At 42.6% G+C, this 26607-nt stretch overlaps 1 protein-coding gene across 1 annotated transcript in view; it reads left to right on the forward strand.

The window, feature by feature from the left end:
• MEMO1 (mediator of cell motility 1) overlaps window positions 1–26607 on the forward strand; it is a 250880-nt gene that overhangs the window by 172724 nt on the left and 51549 nt on the right. The window contains exons 7-8 of the mRNA XM_069769298.1: window positions 8319–8395; window positions 15142–15246. Coding sequence (XP_069625399.1) covers window positions 8319–8395; window positions 15142–15246 — 182 coding nt within the window. The remainder of the gene's footprint in view (window positions 1–8318; window positions 8396–15141; window positions 15247–26607) is intronic.

A 26607-nucleotide genomic window follows, 5' to 3' on the forward strand; every position in this document is an offset into this window, starting at 1 on the left:
CCAGTTTACCTCTCCTAATACCTGTCCTGGCCACCTTAATAGTGGTGTAATGCCTGCTGATTCAGAAACATTGGAACACATGAATAAATTCCATTATAAATCCTGGGGATTACTTTTGACAGTCATTCTTTTGTTTTTACTCAAATGTCATATTTTAACATCAGCTTGTCCAATAATTTCTGGCCAAAATTGGGCCAATTTCTCATGGTCAGAATTGTATAAACTGCGTAATGCAGGATCATGGTATGATACAATCACCTCTAGTTTTTAAAGATTGTATATCAATAAAATTTGTCAGATTTTAGGTTTCTGCATCAATATTGCATTTTTCTTTTCTGTGTTGTTTACTATTGATACATGATGGAGCATCCTGTGGTCATATATAGGCCGTGTGCCCATTTTCTATGTTATATTGTGGTGTGTGTCACATCTCCTCTCGGCTGAGCTGGGAGAAACTGGTGTGAAAATACTAAAACTCCCGAGTTGTGCCTAATTTTTTCGACTTTTCAAAGCTTTTATGCAATAATTCTGGTGTGAGCTTTTATGAATCGGGACCATTGTACATCACCATAGGAAAACAATTATGTAACATGAGAAATGTAACTTCCCTCCCAAAGATATGTCTTGAATAGGCTTCAAACTTGGACTTTAAAGGGGTTTTCTAATGAGGACATCTGCAAGAAACTAATTAGATCAATGTAATCTAACAAAATGAAATAAATGTAAAGGTGCAAGCTGCTATGACTTTATAATTCAGTATTGTATAAACATTTGCAAGAGTGTGCTAAGGTATATGAAAACAATGAATATATGATATTTATTAAGACTGGAGTGCTCAATGACTTTCAGAACTCCCATAGAAGTAAATGAAGAGTTGCTCCTGAGCGACCACCTCTTTAGTCACTGGGCCTGGGACTCAAGATAGGTATGGATCCCTACCTCTGGGTGATTTATCTCATGCAGTCGTCACCCAGAATAACAACCTTCATGACCAACAGTGAAAGTCAAGTTAATCTGAAGTCTCTACTGTATGGTGACCTAAAAGCTACATAGGCTATAAACCAAGGGACTCAACTAGATTATATAAAGGTCCAAGTACCTGGCTTTACAATCAAGTGAAGGTCTGAGCTGAACTCTGTTAGGAAACATGCTATCTTGTTAATATTTAAAAAAAAAATGGTAGAACGATCTATATCAAGATTTGTGTATAAATAAATTGAGTCTATATGTCTCTGCTCATAGACTCTTAAAGGGAACCTGTCACCCCGTTTTTTGAGATTGAGCTATAAATACTGTTAAATAGGGCCTGCGCTGTGTGTTCCTATAGTGTATGTAGTGTACCCCGATTCCCCACCTATGCTGAGAAATAACTTACCAAAGTCGCCGTTTTCGCCTGTCAATCAGGCTGGTCAGGTCGGGAGGGCGTGGTGACATCGCTGGTTCTTCCTCAGCTTTACGTTGGTGGCGTAGTGGCGTAGTGGTGAACAAGCAGCGCGCGATCTGCGCTGTCATCCCTTTCGTCGGTGGGGGCGGCCATCTTCCTGGGGCCGCGCGTGCGCAGATCGAGTGCTCTGCTGCACGGGGCTTCAGGAAAATGGCCGCGGGATGCCGCGCATGCGCATTAGAGATCGCGGCGGCCATTTTCCCAAAGCCGAGATGCAAACTCGGCTTTGGGAAAATGGCCGCCGCGATCTCTAATGCGCACGCGCGGCATCCCGCGGCCATTTTCCTGAAGCCCCGTGCAGCAGAGCACTCGATCTGCGCACGCGCGGCCCCAGGAAGATGGCCGCCCCCACCGATGCAAGGGATTACAGCGCAGATCGCGCGCTGCTTGTTCACCACTACGCCACTACGCCACCAACGTAAAGCTGAGGAAGAACCAGCGATGTCACCACGCCCTCCCGACCTGACCAGCCTGATTGACAGGCGAAAACGGCGACTTTGGTAAGTTATTTCTCAGCATAGGTGGGGAATCGGGGTACACTACATACACTATAGGAACACACAGCGCAGGCCCTATTTAACAGTATTTATAGCTCAATCTCAAAAAACGGGGTGACAGGTTCCCTTTAAGTAGAACCCTATAATTGACACACCAGGTGATATGCCTTAAAGAGAAGCGATCATCAGGATTTTATACCCCACACTATTGGCATTTATGTAAAGGCGATTTAATGCTAAGGCCTTCCACACACATCTGTTTTATGTCCGTTTGCAAATATGGATATGCACACACCCATTAAATTCATTGTGGTCCGTGTGAAAAACCCACAGACATGTCAGGTTTTTTTGCGCAGCACAGACAATATGTGTGCCGCTCACGTGCGCACTTGATGATACACGGATGACATTCTTGTGTCATCAGTGTGACACGTACCGGCGCATTGGAAGAAGCTGTACAGTTCACGCTGTGGCCAGGCTGCTGAAGGTACCTTTGACCATTGTGCCCTTGTCACGCTGAGATCAGTGCGACCAGGAGACACTGATGGGAGTTGTCATCAGCGTGACAAGTACCAGCACCTGGAAAGAAGCGGTACAGTTTGCGTTCCCAGGCATTGGCTGGCTGCTGAAGGCAGATCTCATCATTGTCTCCTGCTCGCAGTTGGATAACTCCTGTGTAAAATAAATAAATGAAAAGAACAGCGTGGCCTCCCAGCTGGCGTCTGATTTTAATAACCTGGAACAAGGGACATAAACCCATAAGGTTCCCAGGATATTTGCCTTGGCTGGTGAATTTACAGGGGACTCAAGAAAAAAAAATGATGTAAGGTCCCCCTATAAATTCAAACCAGCAAAGGCTAAACAGACAGTTGTGGGTAGATATTAATAGTCTGGGAAGGAGTCAGATATGGCGCACCACCCCAGAAATGGCACATCCATAAGATATTCCAAATCTGGCATCAACCCCACAAATATTACTCCAATTGCCACCACTACAGGGCAAGTGGGAAGAGCGAGGCTAAGCACTAGATTTGGGGTATTGTGCCTTGCCCCAGGTTATTAAAATTAACCCCCAGCCGTGGGTTCTGCCTCTGCTGGTTATGAAAATTGCGAGGAAGCCAACACTATTTTTTTTTTATTATTTTTTTATTTAATTATATGTTTTACACAGGAGTTACCCAGTTGCTGCTGAATACAACTCCCATCATTGTGTCCAGGTCATGCTGATCTCAGTGCGAGCAGGAGACAATGATGAGAGCTTCCTTCCGCAACTCTCCGGTGCCTGGGATCAGTGCGAATTGTACAGCGTCTTCTCAGGCAACGGTATCTGTCACGCTAATGGCAACTCCCATCATTGTCTCCTGGTCACGCTGATCTCCGCGCGACCAGGTGACAATGATGAAGGCTGCCTTCAGCAGCTGACGCCTGGGATCAGTCCGCACTGTACTGTTTTCCCCAGGCATCAGTGCATATCACACGGAAATACGGATGGTACGCGGATGTGAGATATGTACACACGGATGTCACATACGTACATATGGATGGCACACTGACACGGGCCATGAATATCACCAGGATGTGTGAAGGAGGCCTAACTCCATACCTTTCTTGTAGAAATGCTGTTTTAAAGATATCCATAGTTGAAATTATATGCTGTATTCTATGAATACCAATTTTACAGCTTTTCCCTATAAATTCACATTGAAAAAAATCAAAGCAGAAGATTCCTCTGATTAAAATATATTCTAAAACGTGCACTATTGATTTATGATTCAAATATTAAAACGGTTACACATTTGATTTAGATTCCAGACCCCTAAAATGAAAGTTCCCTGACCAGACCAGTTAAATTCAGATACCATGTGCCATTTAATGAATGTGGTGCATTTTTAGCTGCCATGCGCTGCCCCAAGAATTGTACTGATGGCAAGGAGTGGAGTACATTTCTTCCATAATTTATGCCTCTTTTGTTGCATAAGTTATGATAAATTTGATGGCCGTTCTCAGCCACATTCACTTTTCAAAAGGTTAGCTACAACTGGTGTAAAAATGTCAAGTCCCAAAATGTTTATGCAGTTACAAGCAGTACACCAGAAAACTATGGAAAACTACTCAGTGAATCAGGGCGCATGTCTTTTTACAATGGGTATGCAATGAAGCTCTTGGGGGCAACTGTGATGGATGGAAATTGGACCAAGCTAAGGGGTAATACGACCTGGCTGGTTGATAGCAACAGGAAAATAGGACTTTTTATACATTCATCCTATTTCCGTAGTAAGCCTCAGGGCAGATGGCAGGGATCTCTCATGTAATGACATATTGCTGTGGCTGCTCGGGGTGTGATGTCTGGACAGGTTCTCTGAAACAGTCAATAGTTCTAGAACTATAGAGTTGCTCTGAAATGGTTACATTTTAGACATGGGCAGGAAATTCGGTCAATAACTTATTCAGGATCTGAAATCTACTGTCCAGGTCCCCGATAAACAATAAGCCTTGTTCAGAAGAAGTCGTGGGAAAGACGTGTCGGTGCATTGTATGAAACGCTGCCCTCCTCCTATACATCCGTGACAGCATACCTACAGAATCCGGACAACTGGTGTTCCTTCCCTGAATTCGGGCCACCGTACACTACTTGACTGTACCCCTACCATAGAGAATAATGACGATTACTCCTTTTGTAGTATTGAAAAAGGAAGGTGATTTAAAAGCTGTACCAAAAGTATGGCCCTTAGCCATAGCGTAGTATTTTTCAATGGCACAATTGACTGAAACACATTAGCAATGCCACTTGTATATGTAAATTACCTATGTCAAGGTTCTAACCCAATGAAATAAAAGCAGAAGTATTTTTTCGCTTAGACTCAGACAACCATTCCACTTTTGAGGAGCTGATGAACTTTCCAACCTTTTATAATTGCTCCTAAGTAGTTTAAGAGGAAGAGATTTATAAGGAATGGCAAAACTGTGCTATAAAAGAATATACTCTGTCAAGTTAAAAAAGGAATAAATTCTAATCCAGGTATATCATAAAAATGTCGTGGCACCCAGCAAGGCAGAAAAATTTCTCTGGGATCTTAAAGGGACCCTGTCAGCAGAATTGTGCACAGTAACCTACAGACGGTATCAAGTCGGTACCGTTATACTGATTACAATGATACCTGGGTTGCTGAAATCCGTCTTGTGGTTGCTGTTTAATCTGTATTTTTAGTTTAGAGTTAATGATATGCTCGTGCTCTGGGGCGGCCTGTGGGGGAGGGGTCTCCATGTGGTGCTCGGATTAGGTATTCATATGTATGGCTTCTTACAGGTCACTGATCCCTCAGTAACCTGCCCCCTATTTTACATAATGAATATTATATATATCCTGGGAAGAAGAAAAAACCCTTCTACAGGTAGGCACCAGTGGTGGCACCTGGTCTGCAGCCTGATCTCATATGTACTGTGTTTATATTTCACTAGATGGTGGCCCGATTCTAACGCATCGGGTATTCTAGAATATGCATGTCCACGTAGTATATTGCACAGCCCATGTAGTATATTGCCCAGTCACGTAGTATATTGCCCAGCCACGTAGTATATTGCCCAGTGACGTAGTATATTGCCCAGCCCACGTAGTATATTGCCCAGCCACGTAGTATATTGCCCAGTTACGTAGTATATTGCCCAGCCGCGTAGTATATTGCCCAGCCACGTAGTATATTGCCCAGTAACGTATATTGCCCAGGACGTAGTATACAGCACAGAGCCACGTAGTATATTGCCCAGTGACGTAGTATACAGCACAGAGCCACGTAGTATATTGCACAGCGACGTAGTATATTGCCCAGTGACATAATCTATTGCCCAGCCCACGTAGTATATTGCCCAGTTACGTAGTATATTGCCCAGCCACGTAGTATATTGCCCAGCCACGTAGTATATTGCCCAGCCACGGAGTATTTTGCCCAGCCACGTAGTATATTGCCCAGTGACGTAGTATACAGCACAGAGCCACATAGTATATTGCCCAGCCACATAGTATATTGCCCAGTGACGTAGTATACAGCACAGAGCCACGTAGTATATTGCACAGCGACGTAGTATACAGCACAGAGCCACGTAGTATATTGCCCAGTCACGTATGTCACAGGTTAAAAAATAAACATATACTCACCTTCCGAGGGAGCCTTTGTAGTCATGTCACCTGAGTGTGGTGCACGCGGCAGCTTCCGGTCCCAGGGTTGGTAGCGCAGGACCAGTGATGACGTCGCGGTCACATGACCGTGACGTCATGGCAGGTCCTTGTCGCATTCCATCCTTGCCACCGGAACCTGTTGCTTGCATGGAGCGGTTACTGGAGCGTCAAGATTAGCGGGAAAGGCGGCGGAAGGTGAGTATATAATGATTTTTTTTTTCTTTCTTATTTTTAACATTAGATCCTTTTACTATTGACGCTGCATAGGCAGCATCAATAGTAAAAAGTTGGGGACACACAGGGTTAATAGCGGCAGTAACGGAGTGAGTTACCCGCGGCATAACGCGATCCGTTAATGCTGGCAATTAACCCTGTGTGAGCGGTGACTGCGAGGAGTATGGAGCGGGCGCCGGGCACTGACTGCAGGGGAGTAAGGAGGGACTAATCGGACCGTGGCCGTCGCTGATTGGTCGCGGCAGCCATTACAGGCAGCTGGAGAGACCAATCAGCGACTGAATATCCGTGACAGAAAGGACAGACAGACAGACGGAAGTGACCCTTAGACAATTATATAGTAGATTTTTTTTTTTGCTGTCCTCCAAGATGGTGCCGCTGGCACCTGTGCAGTAGCCGCTATCGGCCATTGCCGATAGCTGCTATTGTGCAAGCGCCGGCGCCATCTTGCTAGAGAATTTCCTACTCCAAGTTGGCGCCGGCTGCGCCTGTGCAGTAGCAACTATTGGAGTTCACCGACAGCTGCTACTGTGCAGGTGCGTTCGGGGCCATTTTCAAACATTATTTTCATTTTTTTTAGGAATTTCAGGAGAACAGGAAAGAAATTAAGTTTAAACACAGTACATATGCGATCAGGCTAAAGTCTGTCTGTAATCCGAGCACCCATAGTATCACACCAGGATGAGTCGGTCAACAGCCCCAATGAGCGTTTCGCTTGGGCTTCTTCAGAGGGTGTTTGGACTGTTGACTGACTCATCCTGGTGTGATACTATGGGTAAGAACTCGGTTTAAACGACAGACAATAGTACATTAGACCTATTAACTCTAAGGTATAGCACCTTTATTTTGATGGTCTGTATAACTCTGATATCTGTTCTAGTAACATTGTTTTCATATGCAATCATACTGCAGCGCAGGTGCCTGCAGAAGGTTTTTTTTTTCCAAGATGCATAGAATATTCATTATGTAAAATAGGGGGCAGGTGACTGAGGGACCAGTGACCTCTAAGAAGCCATACAGATGAATATCTAAGCCGAGCACCACATGAAGACCCCCCCCCCCCCCCCCCCCCCCGTCCCAGGCCAATCCGGAACACGAGCATGTCATTAACTCAAAACTGAAAATAAAGATTAAACAACAACCACAAAGATGGATTTCATCAACCAAGGTATCATTTTAATCAGTATAATGGCACCGACCTGACAGTATCTGTAGGATACTGTGCACAATCCTGCTAACAGGTTCCCTTTAATATCACAATTAGGTCATAAATGCTTTTAATATTTTAGCAGCTGCTAGAGACATAAGAAGAATCTCGATAAACTGTTAAAAAAAAAAAAAAAAAAATCCTACATCAACTTCCAAGCTGGAGCTATCCCACTGTATTTGACTGTTTACAGTGTTAGTAAAGATAGAAAATAAAGATAATGCTGAAATTAGTTGTTATCCATTTTTTTTTTTAACTGAAGTTGTACTGTATTTTGGGATCACGCTGACCCCTTTAGCCAGTACAATTCTACAAACACTTTTTTATTATATGTTGTGACTGACAGCAGGGTCAGTGTGACCCCAAAAATGATTGCAGTTTTTTTTTTTATCAATAAAATTGACTCAAACCAATATGTTGCAAAGAATGATTTCATTTTCTATCATTATCTACTTTATAAACTAAAATGAGACCTGCAGGACACCTTAGATATTTCTAGCATACACACAGAATGTTCCATAAGTGTCTATAAGATGCTGGTCCTACTTCTAGAGGCTGCCTCTCGAGAACACAAGGCAGCTCTGAATGCTGTTTTACAGCATCTGTAAACAGAATTGTGGCCCAGATACCCAACTCTCCATTCACTTTTATGGGAGTTCTGAACATAGACGGGCAAGCATGGGACATTCTGCAAGCAAGTGAAATGGTGCATGGTTTTGATCTGCTTATATTAGCATTTATCAAATTAACTTACTTTTACAGGACAACGTTTTCGTTATACATATTATGATGAATCTCAAGGAGAAATCTATAGGTCAATTGAAAACTTAGACAAAATGGTAAGAGTCAGTGTATTACTTGTTAATATTTATTTGTATTGTAACTTTAGATAGCTGAATTTTTAATGGGGATCTGTCAGTAAGATCAACCTTCCTAAGCCATCCATAAGGTCATAGAAAGATGAATAAAATGATACCTTCAGATCTGCAACCTAATGTTTTATTCTAGAGGAATTATTCTAGCGGAATCCACAATGTTCTTAATAAGTAAATACCGTATATACTCGAGTATAAGCCGACCCCCCCTAATTTTGCCACAAAAAACTGGGAAAACTTAATGACTCGAGTGTAAGCCTAGGGTGGGAAATTCAGCAGCTACCGGTAAATGTCAAAAGTAAAAATAGATACCAATAAAAGTAAAATTAAATGAGACATCAGTAGGTAAAGTGTTTTTGAATATCCATATTGAATCAGGAGCTCCATATAATGCTTGATACAGTTTATGATGGCCCCATAAGATGCTCCATATTAAAATATGCCCCATATAATCCTGCATAAAGGTTAATAATGGCCCCATAAGATGCTCCATAAAGATATTTGCCCCATATAGTGCTGCACAAACGTTGATTATGGCCCCATACAGACACTTTCCCCATATAGTGCTGCACAAACGTTATGGCCCTATACAGACACTTGCCCCATATAGTGCTGCACAAACGTTATGGCCCCATACAGACTCTTGCGCCATATAGTGCTGCACAAACGTTGTGGCCCCATACAGACACTTGCGCCATATAGTGCTGCACAAACGTTATGGCCCCATACAGACACTTGCGCCATATAGTGCTGCACAAACGTTATGGCCCCATACAGACACTTACCCCATATAGTGCTGCACAAACGTTATGGCCCCATACAGTCACTTACCCCATATAGTGCTGCACAAACGTTATGACCCCATACAGACACTTACCCCATATAGTGCTGCACAAACGTTATGACCCCATACAGACACTTGCGCCATATAGTGCTGCACAAACGTTATGGCCCCATACAGACACTTGCCCCATATAGTGCTGCACAAACGTTATGGCCCCATAAGATGCTCCATACAGACATTTGCCCCATTTGCTGTTGCTGCGATAAAAAAAAAAAAATCACACACTCACCTCTCCGACGCTCAGGCCCCCGGCACTTTCAATATATTTACCTGCTCCACGTTCCGGCACCACTCCATCTTCAGCGTCTTCTGCACTGACGTTCAGGCAGAGGGCGCGCACTAACCACGTCACCATGCCCTCTGACCTGAGCGTCACTGCAGAAGACGCTGAAGACGGAGCAGCGCCGGAATGAGGAGCAGCTGAATATTGCGCAGCGCTGCTCTCCCCCTCCCCCTTATACTCACCTGCTCCTGGCGTGGTGCAGTCCCTGCTTCCCCGCAGCTTCTTCCTGTATTGAGCGGACACCATTACCGCTCATTACAGTAATGAATATGTGGATCCACCTCTATGGGAGGTGGAACCGCATATTCATTACTGTAATGAGCGGTACCATGTGACCGCTCAGTACAGGAAGAAGCTGGGGCGCCGGGAAGCAGGGACGTGCAGGGACCGTGCCAGGAGCAGGTGATTATAATTAGACAGCTCCCCTGCCGACCCCTGGGTATGACTTGAGTATAAGCCGAGAGGGGGACTTTCAGCCCCAAAAAATGGGCTGAAAATCTCGGCTTATACTTGAGTATATACGGTAATTGGTTGAGATGTATAGGTCAGACATAGATCTCCCTGAAAATCTGCCTTCACAGCTTATTTTAAATTAAGCGGTGTGTTATCAGTGTGTAACATGTAATGTCTGACAATCTGCTCTCTTGATCTACATGTCTCACACTGGCAATGCCCCCTTTTATTAAAAAATAACCTCTGGAAGCAGATTGATAGATCTTAACTTAACCTTTACGTATAAGAAAAACGTGGATTTCTCTGAATTAAGACATTAGATTGCAGATATTAAGGTATCATTTTATTCAGCTTCCTATGACCAATCTGCCCATATAGATGGCTTAGCAGGGTTGATCCTTCTGACAGATTCCCTTTAAGACTATAAGATGGTACCATGCTCTCAGACAGATCCAGGAATAGAAGAAAAAAAATAAAAAAACGATGGTAGAGAAAACATTTTCCCATCTTAAAAAGGCATCCCACTAAAATATACTATCAGTAGTAAAAGTGCTTCTCACAAAATTAGAATATCATCTAAAGGTTAATTTATTTCAGTTCCGCAATACAAAAAGTGAAACTCATATATTCTATAGAGTCATTACAGAGTGAGCTATTTCAAGCATTTATTTCTGTTTTTCTTGATGATTATGGCTTACAGTCAAAGAAAACCCAAAAGTCATTATCTCAGTAAATTAGAATAATTAACAAAAACACCTGCAAAGGCTTCCTAAGTGTTTAAAAAGGTCACTTAGTCTGTTTCAGTAGGCTCCACAGTCATGGGGAAGACTGTTGGCTTGACAGATGTCCAGAAGGCAGACATTGACACATTCCACAAGGAGGGTAAGCAACAAGAGGCCATTGCTAAAGAAGCTGGTTGTTCAGAGTGATGTATCCAAGCATATTAATGGAAGATTGAGTGGAAGGAAAATGTGTGATAGAAACAGGTGCACAAGAAACCGAATAACAGCAGCCTTGAAAGTATTGTTAAGAAAAGGCCATTCAACAATTTGGCAGAGATTCACAAGAAGTGGTCTGCTGGAGTCATTGCTTCAAGAGCCACCACACACCCCACGTATCCAGGACATGGGCTACAAATGTTGCATTCCTTGTGTCAAGCCACTCATGACCAATAGACAACGCCAGAAGCGTCTTACCTGGGCTAAGGAGAAAAAGAACTGGACTTGTTGCTGAGTGGTCCAAGGTGGTGTTTTCAGATGAAAGTAAATTTTGCATTTCATTTGGAAATTGACGTCCCAGAGTCTGGAGGAAGAGTGGAGAGACCACAATTCAAGCTGCTCGAAGTCTAGTGTGAAGTTTCCACAATCAGTGATGGTTTGGGGAGCCATGTAATCTGCTGGTGTAGGTCCACTGTGTTTTATCAAGACCAATGTCAGCGCAGCCATCTACCAGGAAATTTTAGAGCACGTCATGCTTCCCTCTGCCGACAAGCTTTTTGGAGATGGAAATTTAATTCTCCTGCAGGAATTGGCACCTGTCCACACTGCCAAAAGTACCAATACCTGGTTTAATAACAACAGTATCACTGTGCTTGATTGGCCAGCAAGCTCGCCTGACCTTAACCCCATATAGAATCTGAGGTATTGTCAAGAGGAAGATGAGACACCAGACCCAACAATGCAGACGAGTTGAAGGCTGCTATCAAAGCAACCTGGGCTTCCATAACATGTCAGCAGTGGCACAGGCTGATTGCCTCCATGCCACGCCTCATTGATGCAGTAATTGATGCAAAAAGAGTTCCGACCAAGTATTGAGTGCATTTACTGGACATACATTTCAGTAGGCCAACATTTCAGATGTTAAAATAATTTATTCAAGCGGATGTTATAAGGTATTCTAATTTACTGAGATGACTTTTGAGTTTTCATTGGCTGTGAGCCATAATCATCAACATTAACAGAAATAAACACTTGAAATAGATCACTCTGTAATGACTCTATATACAGTGCCTACAAGTAGTATTCAACCCCCTGCAGATTTAGCAGGTTTACACATTTGGAATTAACTTGGCATTGTGACATTTGGACTGTAGATCAGCCTGGAAGTGTGAAATGCACTGCAGCAAAAAAGAATGTTATTTCTTTGTTTATTTTTTTAAAAAATTGTGAAAAGTCTTTTCAGAGGGTCATTTATTATTCAACCCCTCAACCCACCAGAATTCTGTTTGGTTCCCCTAAAGTATTAAGAAGTAGTTCAGGCACAAAGAACAATGAGCTTCACATGTTTGGATTAATTATCTCTTTTTCCAGCCTTTTCTGACTATTTAAGGCCCTCCCCAAACTTGTGAACAGCACTCATACATAGTCAACATGGGAAAGACAAAGGAGCATTCCAAGGCCATCAGAGACAAGATCGTGGAGGGTCACAAGGCTGGCAAGGGGTACAAAACCCTTTCCAAGGAGTTGGGCCTACCTGTCTCCACTGTTGGGAGCATCATCCGGAAGTGGAAGGCTTATGGAACTACTGTTAGCCTTCCACGGCCTGGACAGCCTTTGAAAGTTTCCTCCCGTGCCGAGGCCAGGCTTGTCCGAAGAGTCAAGGCTAACCCAAGGACAACAAGGAAGGAGCTCCGGGAAGATCTCATGGCAGTGGGGACATTGGTTTCAGTTAATACCATAAGTAACGTACTCCATTCTCCGTTCCAGACGAGCCCGTAAGGTACCTTTACTTTCAAAGCGTCATGTCAAGGCTCGTCTACAGTTTGCTCATGATCACTTGGAGGACTCTGAGACTGACTGGTTCAAGGTTCTCTGGTTTGATGAGACCAAGATAGAGATCTTTGGTGCCAACCACACACGTGACGTTTGGAGACTGGATGGCACTGCATACGACCCCAAGAATACCATCCCTACAGTCAAGCATGGTGGTGGCAGCATCATGCTGTGGGGCTGTTTCTCAGCCAAGGGGCCTGGCCATCTGGTCCGCATCCATGGGAATATGGATAGCACGGCCTACCTGGAGATTTTGGCCAAGAACCTCCGCTCCTCCATCAAGGATCTTAAGATGGGTCATCATTTCATCTTCCAACAAGACAACGACCCAAAGCACATAGCCAAGAAAACCAAGGCCTGGTTCAAGAGGCAAAAAATCAAGGTGTTGCAGTGGCCTAGTCAGTCTCCTGACCTTAACCCAATTGAAAACTTGTGGAAGGAGCTCAAGATTAAAGTCCACATGAGACACCCAAAGAACCTAGATAACTTGGAGAAGATCTGCATGGAGGAGTGGGCTAAGATAACTCCAGAGACCTGTGCCGGACTGATCAGGTCTTCTAAAAGACGATTATTAGCTGTAATTGCAAACAAAGGTTATTCCACAAAATATTAAACCTAGGGGTTGAATAATAATTGACCCACACTTTTATGTTTAAAATTTATAAAAATTTAACCGAGCAACAAAACTTTTTGGTTTGTAAGATGCATCTGTTAATAAATCCTGCTCTTGTTTGAAGTTTGAAGGATCTAACTTATTTGCATCTTATTAAACCTGCTAAATCTGCAGGGGGTTGAATACTACTTGTAGGCATTGTAATATGAGATTCACTTTTTGTATTGAAGAACTGAAATAAAATTTTTGATATTCTAATTTTGTGAGAATCACCGCTACATTGATCACTGTGACCAGTGTGAGTCTGACTTCTGGGAACACCACAGATTCTATGAACAAAGGGGTCATGGTTCACGTCCCTTCAATGTTTTACTCTGCACCCTTTTACTGCTGTGCAGATAACTGCGGTAGAATCCCAGTCACGTGAATAGACATGGCTGCAGTTCCCTGCACATCTGAGAGTGACAGGAGCTCTGCATTGTAGGGAAGGGATTACAGTGCTACACCCAAACTGCATCCTCTTCAGAATCCAGCCACTGCAAATCGGAGATATTCTGTTGATATATGCCTATACAAGATGGGAAAATTCCTTTAATTCATAATGGTCTTTGGCTTATTGTGCGTTAATATTTTGTTCCTTGGTGGGCTAAAATAAGGTGCTCATATCTGGGTGCCTTCTTCCTTGGCTGCAGAGATTTGTTGTCTTGGGAATCTGAACATGATATACACATCTTTAATGCCCTGCATTAATCGTACAGTAATGGTGAAGGAAATGGGAGGGGGTCTGGCGGTGAGGTCCCTGCTTCTGCAGACTGCACCGCCTACATTTTTATTTTCTCAAAATTAAATAACAACTTTTAATCTAAACTTGTTTGTAGCTTCAGGAATGATTTAGTTAATATGAGCAGATCAGAGGCAAATCCTTCCATTTATATCCAGCTAAGTGGAGGGAGGCAGTTTCATAAAATGTGTAACTAATAAAATATGTTATATATTATACATAGTTTTTTTATTTTTTGTTGCAAAAATCTCTTTAATTGGATATCAAAAAAGTTGCAATAAAGCATGCATAACACATGTCTACAAAAAAAAAAATCAGGTGCCAAGGTTCTTGGAATGGATTTAGGGTGTTTTGAGGGCACTGAATTAAACAAATCACATGACTTTTGCTGAATTGGTTCTAGTTTTTTAGCTGATTCGCCTATGAAAGTAACGCATTCCCCCAAGCGACTTGTGTTTGATAACAAGTGCAACAGCTTTTGGTCAGTCTTTTGACACTTGTAACAGTGTCTTAGGTAATGAAATACCCCACACAATTATTTTCTATTTCTAATTTATAGGCTTACAATGCTATAAAAGAGACTGAAGCCAGAATTCTACTGTAATTAACTATTAAATATCTCAGAAACTAGAGCCAATTTGGTAAAACCAAAGTTATATTTTTAATCAGCACCATAAACTTAATATAAAACCGTTCAGACATTGTTGGCACCAAAACCACTGAATACCAGTGTAATAGACCTGCAGTACCGAATTCACGCCGTCCAGAGATCGTGTGACACAAATATTGTTCTGACAGCCCTCCACCAAGCTTAGTATTAATTATGGTAGCCCACTTTGTGCATGTCATTGTTCTAATACGGATGTCCTCTATCATCCCTTTAAAATATGGACTAATTGAAGCACGGAAGAACATTTCACAATCCTATACTGGCCTAATAAGAATTCTATTTTCTCTTATTTCAGGGTATGAGTATTATAGAACAACTAGACCCTATGCCATTTAGTAATTACTTGAAGAAGTATCATAATACTATATGTGGAAGACACCCCATTGGGGTGCTATTAAACGTGAGTATCATTATTCCTACACTATTTTATGAGTCTTTAACCCTTTGAGGATAAAGTATTTTTTTCACTGTCTTATTGGAGACTTGGTCAGGATTAAAGAAGTCCTCGATGCTGGGAAATACAGGCAGATATTTCTCCATCATGCAGAACAATTATTGTGGCATCTGATTGCCTCCACACTAAAGGTACCGTTACACTAAACGACTTACCAACGATCACGACCAGCGATACGACCTGGCCGTGATCGTTGGTAAGTCGTTGTGTGGTCGCTGGGGAGCTGTCACACAGAAAGCTCTCTCCAGCGACCAACGATCAGGGGAACAACTTCGGCATCGTTGAAACTGTCTTCAACGATGCCGAAGTCCCCGGGTAACCAGGGTAAACATCGGGTTACTAAGTGCAGGGCTGCGCTTAGTAACCCGATATTTACCCTGGTTACCATTGTAAAAGTAAAAAAAAAAAAAAAAACTACATACTCACATTCCGATGTCTGTCACATCCCCCGCCGTCAGCTTCCCGCACTGACTGTGTCAGCGCCGGCTGTAAAGCAGAGCACAGCGGTGACGTGACCGCTGTGCTCTGCTTTACGGCCGGTGCTGACAGTCAGTGCAGGGAAGCTATCGGCAGCAGCGCGTGCATTAGCAGTGCTCCTGCCGAAAGCAGTTTTAACCCTGTGGACGCCGGGGGGACATGACAGACATCGGAATGTGAGTATGTAGTGTTTTTTTATTTTTAACTTTTACAATGGTAACCAGGGTAAATATCGGGTTACTAAGTGCGGCCCTGCGCTTAGTAACCCGATATTTACCCTGGTTACAAGTGAACACATCGCTGGATCGGCGTCACACACGCCGATCCAGCGATGACAGCAGGTGATCAGTGACCAAAAAAAGGTCCTGATCATTCCCCAACGACCAACGATCTCCCAGCAGGGGCCTGATCGTTGGTCGTTGTCACACATAACGAGATCGTTAGCGGGATCGTTGCTACGTCACAAAAAGCGTGACGTTGCAACGATATCGTTAACGAAATCGTTATGTGTGAAGGTACCTTTAGTCTGCTGCAGGCTTACTGCATACACACAGCAAGGAAGTGGCGATATGACCCCCACAGTGCCCTAATCTCAACAACATCAAGTATGTCTGGGATTGCAAGAAGAAATAGAAGGATTTGCGCAATCCTACATCCACCAAAGAATTGATAGCGTTTTGAAGGCAAAGGGTGGTGATGCCAAATATTTTTTTTTATTTAGATTTTGTCTTTGTTAATTCACTTTGTATTTTGTTAATTCGCAAAATTAAGTCTGCTGCTTTAATGATATATATTTTGCCCTTTTTATCTAACCATACTTCAAGACTAGAGGTTGGGTTGGTTTATTATATAATAGTGGGTCATAGTACAAAGCTTAACTTGCAGATATTTATAGTCCTTTTTTTGTAATTGCTACATCCTGATTTACATAGTCATTTACAATCTGTACCGCCTTGTTGTGTGGAAATTGTATAATTTTCAGTTCTTCTAACCTTGACATAGTTTGAGACATTCTACTTTTATTATTATATATAGTTGTATTTTCCATGCAGCCACACTTTTGCCCCTGTGTAAAGTTTTCCTGTGTTGCTTAGTCCTGCTTTTGAACATTTTGGCCTGGCCTGTATTCTCCTATTTATTTTGTTTGTCAATTTTCTACATAACTCTTCTTGTTTTTACTTACGGTAATAGAATGCATTGTAATTTTTATTGTGATTGTCTTTTTTTGCTTGTTTCTGAGTTTTGGCTGTTGTTGGGAGATTTCTTTTTCTCTCCAGAGTGGCTTACCACTTTTGCCCAGTACTGAATGTTGTTTTTCTTTTGTTGTTTAACCTTTCAGGATAGTTGATACACCATCTTTCTTCAGCTGGTCACTACAACTATGATACCATATACAGTGGAAACCAGAAGCTTACATACCCTATATAAAAAGATACATATGCATGTTTTTCTCAATATCTGACATGAAATCACAATAAACCTTTCCTGCGTTAGGTCAATTAGGATTACCATAATTATTAATATTTGCCATTTGCCAGAATAATGAGAGAGAGAATGTTTTAAGGCATTTTTATTACTTCCTGCAAAGTCAAAATTTACATACATTTCATTAGTATTTGGTACCATTGCCCTTTTAACCCCTTCATGACCGGAGGTATTTTCGGTTTTGCATTTTTGTTTTTTCGCTCCCCTTCTTCTCAGAGCCATGACTTTTTGTGTGATGCCTTGTTTTTTGCGGGTTGAGTTGTACTTTTGAACTACACCATTGGATTCACCATGTCATGTACTAGAAAGCGGGGAAAAAATTCCAGGTGCCGTGAAATTGCAAAAAAGGTGCAATCCCACACTGGTATTTTGTTTGGCTTTTTTACTATGTTCACTAAATGCTAAAACTGACCTGCCATTATGATTCTCCAGGTAATTACGAGTTCATAGGCATCAAACATGTCTAGGTTCTTTTTTATCTAAGTGGTGAAAAAAAATTCCAAACTATGTTAAATAAAATTGCGCCATATTTCAATACCCGTAGCGTCTCCATTTTTCGTGATCTAGGGTTAGGTGAGGGCTTATTTTTTGCGCTCCGAGCTGACGTTTTTAATGATACAATTTTGGTGCAGATGTGATGTTTGATCGCCCGTTATTGCATTGTCTCGGCAACCAAAAAAACCTATAATTCTGGCATTTTGACTTTTTTGTTTCTTAGCGAATCTACTATCGCTTGCACCTGGGACAAGTGGGTATGCCAGTCAGTACTAAAGATGATGTCATCCAAGTATGCTGATGCATACTTCCGATGGGGTTCTAGCACTATGTCCATCAGCCTCTGGAATGTGGCTGAGCCCCCATGTAGTCCAAAGGGCAGGACGACATAGTGGTACAGATCCTCTGGTGTTATGATGGCGGACCTTTCCCAGTCCTGGGTTTGCGGGGCCTGTTGTGAGAGCCAAAGTGGAGCATTGCCCCGTATAAAGTCCTGAGTGACTGTATACCACTCTACCAGTACATCAACTTGGTCCCCTTGCCCCACCCAAGACTGTATGGCTGCTAGAGAGCCCTCACCAGCCGGTCGACCACTACCCTCTCTACCATCTGGAAGGGAGTCAAGGTCTCAGGCTGGAGCCATTTTTTCACCAGCTGCAGCAAGTCATATGCCTGAGACCTGGCGACTCCACAACAGACCACTGGAATACCCGTTGTGCACGTACATATGTGTTAACCCTCAGTCGGGCAAGGATCTCAACTTTCAATTTCCCATAGTCCAAGGCATCGTCCCGACTGAGGTCCAGGTTGTCTTTCTGGGCATCTTCCGTGAGGAAGGGGGCCACCATTTCAGCCCACTGGGAACATGTCAAGCTCTCCCGCTCTGCAGTGCGCTCAAAGACGGTGAGAAAGGCCTCCATGTCATCCTCTGAACCCATCTTCCTCAGCGCTGACCGGACTTTGTACTGTGCCTCCAAACGGACCGCTGTCGCTGAGGAAGATGCCTCACAAAGAGCCACAATCTGTTGCAGAATCAAATTTTTGGTTTGCTGCTGCTGTAGCTGCTGCTGCTGCTGAAACTCCTGCAACCTCTGCTGTTGCACGAGAGATGGTCAACTGTCTTAGTATTTCCTCCATCTTATCAGCAGGGATGGGCTTCAGCGTTGCAGGCCTGATCACCGACTTGCAGCACGCTTTAGGGTATGCCTCAGATCACACTGCCCGCATTCTCCACCATATGTAGTGCAGTGAGGTTGGTTGGTGAAGTGTGACAGACGGGAAGTGCCCCAGGACAGTTCAAACCAAAGTTTCTTTTAATAGTCACATACTTAGAAAACAAAGTAAATAGGATCCTTCGGATCGCAGCCGGGAAACAAAATAGTCCGTAACCGGACCGGCTACCTTGGGTGACTGCACCGCCGCGTGTGCTGAGGGGTGCCAGGCCTTTTGGCTCCGTGTTGCTTCACACAGGCTGAAGCTATGGCAAAGGCTTCTCTTCTGCAGGTTTGTAAAACAAAACTGACACACTCAACCCTTTGCTGCAGGGGTTTTTACAAGGAACCTGTGGCCTTAGGCCACATGGAAAACCCGGGCCCATAGAGGGAAACTGACCGCCCCACTACCATCCTGTATTCCATTTAAAAAATAAAAGCTTATGGCAAGTTTTCCTAAATCTGCCTTGGAAAAATAGCTTGCCCAGGACAAACAAGAGAAGCCGGAGGCCGCTGCGGGTTTGACGCTGCGGATGAATGCAGCATCAAACCCGCAGCATTTACTGACCGTGGAAACATACCCTTTTATTTTGCACTAGCTGAAGAGCCCGGCGTTGCCTGGGCATAGTAAATATCTGTGGTTAGTTATAGCACCTCACTTCTCTTATTTTCCCATCAAGCCTCTCATTTTCCCCCTCACACCTCTCATTTCCCCCCTCACACCTCTCATTTTCCCCCTCACTCCTCTTATTTTCCCCCTAACACTTATCAGTTCGACCTCACATCTGTCATTTTCCGATCACTCCACTATTTTCCCTCACTCCTCTCATTTTGCACTCACACCTTTTCATTTTCACCCCTCATTTTCCCCTCAGTATATACATGTTTGTCATCTCCCTTATATATAGTATACACCTTGTATGTCATCTCCTGGATATAGTATATACCTGTATGTCATCTCCCCTGTAAATAGTATATACCTGCTGTATGTCATTTCCTCCTGTATATTGTATATACCTGTGTCATCTCCTACTGTATATAGTATATGCCTGTATGTCATCTCTTCTGTATATACTATATACCTGTATGTCATCTCCTCCTATATATGTGTCATCTCCTCTTTTATATAGTATATACCTGTGTCATCTGCTCCTGTATATAGTATATATGTGTGTCATCTACTCATGTATATAGTATGTACCTGTATGTCATCTCCTCCTGTATATAGTATATACCTGTGTCATCTCCTCCTGTATATAGTATATATCTGTGCCATCTCCCCTGTATATAGTATGTACCTGTATGTCATCTCCTCCTGTATATATTATGTACCTGTATGTCATCTCCTGTATATAGTATATACCTGTGTCATCTCCTGTATATAGTATATACCTGTGTGTCATCTTCTGTATATAGTATATACCTGTCATCTCCCCTGTATATATATATATATATATATATAAACCTGTGTGTCATCTCCACTGTATATAGTATATACGTGTGTCATCTCCCCTGTAAATAGTATGTACCTCTGTCATCTCCCCTGTATATAGTATATACCAGTGTGTCATCTCCTCCTGTATATAGTATATACCTGTGTCGTCTCCCCTGTATATAGTATATATGTGTATGTAATCTCCTGTATATAGTATATACCTGTGTCATCTCTCCTGTATATAGTATATATGTGTGTGTCATCTCCCCTGTATATAGTATATACCTGTCATCTGCTCCTGTATATAGTATATACGTGTGTCATCTTCTCCTGTGTATAGTATGTACCTGTATGTCATCTCCTCCTGTATATATTATGTACCTGTATGTCATCTGTATATAGTATATACCTGTGTCATCTCCTGTATATATATATACCTGTGTGTCATCTCCCCTGTATATAGTATATACGTGTGTCATCTCCCCTGTAAATAGTATGTACCTCTGTCATCTCCCCTGTATATAGTATATACCAGTGTGTCATCTCCTCCTGTATATAGTATATACCTGTCATCTCCCCTGTATATAGTATATATAAGTATGTCATCTCCTCCTGTATATAGTATATACCTGTGTCATCTCTCCTGTATATAGTATATATGTGTGTGTCTTCTCCCCTGTATATAGTATATACCTGTCATCTGCTCCTGTATATAGTATATACAGTTAGGTCCATATATATTTGGACAGAGACAACATTTTTCTAATTTTGATTATAGACATTACCACAATGAATTTTAAACAAAACAATTCAGATGCAGTTGAAGTTCAGACTTTCAGCTTTCATTTGAGGGTATCAACATTAAAATTGGTTGAAGGGTTTAGGAGTTTCAGCTCCTTAACATGTGCCACCCTGTTTTTAAAGAGACCAAAAGTAATTGGACAATTGACTCCAAGGCTATTTCATGGACAGGTGTGGACAATCCCTTCGTTATGTCATTCTCAATTAAGAAGATAAAAGGCCTGGAGTTAATTTGAGGTGTGGTGCTTGCATTTGGAAGGTTTTGCTGTGAAGTAAACATGCGGTCAAAGGAGCTCTCCATGCAGGTGAAACAAGCCATCCTTAAACTGCAAAAACAGAAAAAAAACCATCCAAGAAATTGCTACAATATTAGGAGTGGCAAAATCTACACTTTGGTACATCCTGAGAAAGAAAGAAAGCACTGGTGAACTCATCGATGCAGAAAGACCTGGGCGCCCACGGAAGACAACAGTGGTGGATGATTGCAGAATAATCTCCATGGTGAAGAGAAACACCTTCACAACAGCCAACCAAGTGAACAACACTCTCCAGGAGGTAGGCGTATCAATATCCAAATCTACCATAAAGAGAAGACTGCATGAAAGTAAATACAGAGGGTTCACTGCACGGTGCAAGCCACTCATAAGCATCAAGAATAAAAAGGCTAGACTGATTTTGCTAAAAAAACATCTAAAAAAGCAAACACAGTTTTGGAAGAACATTCTTTGGACAGATGAAACCAAGGTCAACCTCTACCAGAATGATGGGAAGAGAAAAGTATGGCGAAGGCGTGGTACAGCTCATGATCCAAAGCATACCACATCATCTGTAAAACAATGTGGAGGCAGTGTGATGGCTTGTGCATGCATGGCTGCCAGTGGCACTGGGTCACTAGTGTTTATTGATGATGTGACACAGGACAGAAGCAGTTGAATGAATTCTGAGGTACTCAGAGACATACTGTGTGCTCAGATCCAGCCAAATGCAGCAAAATTGATTGGTCGTCGTTTCATACTACAGATGGACAATGACCCAAAACATAAAGCCAAAGCAACCAGGAGGTTATTAAAGCAAAGAAGTGGAATATTCTAGAATGGCCAAGTCAGTCACCTGATCTCAACCCAATTGAGCATGCATTTCACTTATTAAAGACTAAACTTCAGACAGAAAGGCCCACAAACAAACAGCAACTGAAAACCACCACAGTGAAGGCCTGGCAGAGCATCAAAAAGGAGGAAAGACAGCATCTGGTGATGTCCATGAGTTCAAGACTTCAGGCAGTCATTGCCAACAAAGGGTTTTCAACCAAGTACTAAAAATGAACATTGTATTTAAAATTATTTAATCTGTCCAATTAATTTTGGTCCCTTTAAAAACAGGGTTGCACACGTTAAGTAGCTGAAACTCCTAAACCCTTCATCCAATTTTAATGTGGATACCCTCAAATGAAAGCTGAAAGTCTGAACTTCAACTGCATCTGAATTATTTTGTTTCAAATTCATTGTGGTAATGTCTATAACCGAAATTAGAAAAATGTTGCCTCTGTCCAAATATATATGGACCTAACTGTATCTGTGCCATCTCCCCTGTATATAGTATGTACCTGTATGTCATCTCCTCCTGTATATATTATGTACCTGTATGTCATCTGTATATAGTATATACCTGTGTCATCTTCTGTATATAGTATATACCTGTGTGTCATCTTCTGTATATAGTATATACCTGTGTCATCTCCCCTGTATATAGTATACGATACGATACACTTTATTGATCCCGTGGGAAATTATGGTATCACAGCAGCACAACTTAAATCATAAAAATCATAAAGGAATTACATAGTTGACATGACAGTGGAGATGACAGAAGAACATTATACATTAGAATAGGACATACACAACAAGTGAACTTAAATGTAGAGAAATAAGTAGACATTCACCTTGGTGGTTTAACCCTAATGTTATTGTTGTACATTCCCATAGCAGTTGGCACAAACGATTTCCTATATTTTTCCTTCTTACACCTCAGAAGTATTAGCCGGTTACTGAAGGTGCTCTTCTGTCTCATGAATAGCTCATATAATGGATGTGCATTATTGTTCATAATTGCCATACACTTTTTCAGAGTTCTTCTCTCCACTACCTCCCCAAAAGAGTCCAGCTTGCAGCCCACAGCAGAACTTGCCTTCTTAATAATCTTATTCAGCTTATTAGCATCAGAGGCCCGCACACTACTACCCCAGCACGTGATTGCAAAAAAGATGGCATCTGCCACTACAGATTGGTAGAACATTTCTAACATTTTGCTACACACATTAAAAGACCTCAGTTTCCTTAGGAAATACAATCTGCTCATCCCCTTCTTGTAGACAAACTCTGAGTGGCATCTCCAGTCCAGTTTGCTATCCAAATGGACCCCCAAATATTTGTAACTCTCCACCTGCTCTACCTCCTGACCAGCAATAGTAATCGGTAAGCATTCCATCTTTATCCTGCTATAGTTGGCCACCAACTCCTTAGTTTTCTTCACATTTAGTTGTAGATAGTTACCATTGCACCAATCCACGAAATTCGACACCACCCTTATGTATTCCTCATCCCCCTGATCTCCCCTAATGCATCCCACAACCACAGAGTCATCCAAAAATTTTTGAAGGTGGCAAAGTTCAGATTTATACTGAAAGTCTGAAGTATACAGTGTGAATAGAAAGGGCGCAAGCACCGTTCCCTGGGGGGCACCTACACTGCTCAATAATCTGCTTGACACCACTGCTCCCATCTGTACAAACTGTGGCCGATCAGATAGGTAGTCAGTTATCCAATTTCTCATCCCCTCCTCCACCTTCATATCAGTCATCCTTTTGTGTAGTAAAAGTGGCTGCAGGGAGTTAAATGCACTCGAGAAATCGAAGAACATCGCTCGCACCATGGTACCGTCAGTCTCCAGAAATGAATGTACCCTATGTAACAGAGAAAGAATAGCATCGTCCACCCCCAATCTATGTCGGTAAGCAAACTGAAGGGGATCGATAAAAGCATTGACCCTTGGTCTTAAGTGAGCAAGCACTAATCTTTCCAAGGCCTTCATAGCGTGAGATGTTAAGGCTACAGGACGATAGTAATTTAGGGTTGCAGGAGAAGAAGTCTTGGGTACCGGCACCAGACAGGAAGTTTTCCATAACACAGGTACCCCCTGTGTTTGTAGACTTCCATTAAATAGGCGTGTAAAGACAGTACACAGCTGGTCTGCACAAACTTTAAGGACACGTGAGCTGAGTCCATCTGGTCCTGCTGCTTTACCAATGTTAAGTGACTTAAACTGCCTCCTCACATCATTTTCGGATACTCTAAAATTAGTCTGCTCATCCTTACATAGTTACATAGTTATTAAGGTTGAAGGAAGACTATATGTCCATCTAGTTCAACCCATAGCCTAACCTAACATGCCCTAACATGTTGATCCAGAGGAAGGCAAAAAAAACCCATGTGGCAAAGAGTAAGCTCCACATTGGGGAAAAAAATTCCTTCCCGACTCCACATGCGGCAATCAGACTAGTTCTCTGGATCAACGCCCTATCAAGGAATCTAGTATATATACCCTGCAACATTATACTTTTCCAGCAAGGTATCGAGTCCCCTCTTAAATTTTAGTAATGAATCACTCATTACAACATCATACGGCAGAGCGTTCCATAGTCTCACTGCTCTTACAGTAAAGAACCCGCGTCTGTTATTATGCTTAAACCTTCTTTCCTCCAGACGTAGAGGATGCCCCCTTGTCCCTGTCTCAGGTCTATGATTAAAAAGATCATCAGAAAGGTCTTTGTATTGTCCCCTCATATATTTATACATTAACATAAGATCACCCCTTAGTCTTCGTTTTTCCAAACTAAATAGCCCCAAGTGTAATAACCTATCTTGGTATTGCAGACCCCCCAGTCCTCTAATAACCTTGGTCGCTCTTCTCTGCACCCGCTCCAGTTCAGCTATGTCTTTCTTATACACCGGAGACCAGAACTGTGCACAGTATTCTAAGTGTGGTCGAACTAATGACTTGTATAGAGGTAAAATGATGTTCTCCTCATGAGCATCTATGCCTCTTTTAATGCATCCCATTATTTTATTTGCCTTTGTAGCAGCTGCCTGACACTGGCCACTAAATGTGAGTTTGTCATCCACCCATACACGCAGGTCTTTTTCATTGACGGTTTTGCCCAGAGTTTTAGAATTAAGCACATAATTATACATCTTATTACTTCTACCCAAGTGCATGACCTTACATTTATCCCCATTAAAGCTCATTTGCCATTTATCAGCCCAAGCTTCTAGTTTACATAAATCATACTGTAATATAAAATTGTCCTCCTCTGTATTGATTACCCTGCAGAGTTTAGTGTCATCTGCAAATATTGAAATTCTGCTCTGTATGCCCCCTACAAGGTCATTAATAAATATGTTAAAAAGAAGCTCGGACATTACTGACAGCTCGGACATTACTGACAGCGCGGACATTACTGACAGCTCAGACATTACTGACAGCTCAGACATTACTGACAGCTCGGACATTACTGACAGCTCGGACATTATTGACAGCGCGGACATTACTGACAGCTCAGACATTACTGACAGCTCGGACATTACTGACAGCTCGGACATTACTGACAGCTCGGACATTAATGACAGCACGGACATTAATGACAGCTCGGACATTACTGACAGCTCAGACATTACTGACAGCTCGGACATTACTGACAGCTCGGACATTACTGACAGCTCGGACATTAATGACAGCACGGACATTAATGACAGCTCAGACATTACTGACAGCTCGGACATTACTGACAGCGTGGACATTACTGACAGAGCGGACATTACTGACAGCTCGGACATTACTGACAGATCAGACATTACTGACAGCGTGGACATTACTGACAGAGCGGACTTTACTGACAGCTCGGACATTACTGACAGCGCGGACATTACTGACAGCTCGGGCATTACTGACAGCTCGGACATTACTGACAGCTCGGACATTACTGACAGCGCAGACATTACTGACAGAGCGGACATTACTGACAGCTCGGACATTACTGACAGCTCGGACATTACTGACAGCTCGGACATTACTGACAGCTCGGACATTACTGACAGCGCGGACATTACTGACAGCGCGGACATTACTGACAGCTCGGACATTACTGACAGCGCGGACATTACTGACAAGCGCAGACATTACTGACAGCTCGGACATTACTGACAGATCGGAGATTACTGACAGCTCGGACATTACTGACAGCTCGGACATTACTGACAGCTCGGACATTACTGACAACACGGACATTACTGACAGCTCGGACATTACTGACAGCGCGGACATTACTGACAGCGCGGACATTACTGACAG

The sequence above is a fragment of the Ranitomeya imitator genome, chromosome 5 (genome assembly GCF_032444005.1).
Source record: "Ranitomeya imitator isolate aRanImi1 chromosome 5, aRanImi1.pri, whole genome shotgun sequence".
Lineage (NCBI taxonomy): Eukaryota > Metazoa > Chordata > Amphibia > Anura > Dendrobatidae > Ranitomeya > Ranitomeya imitator.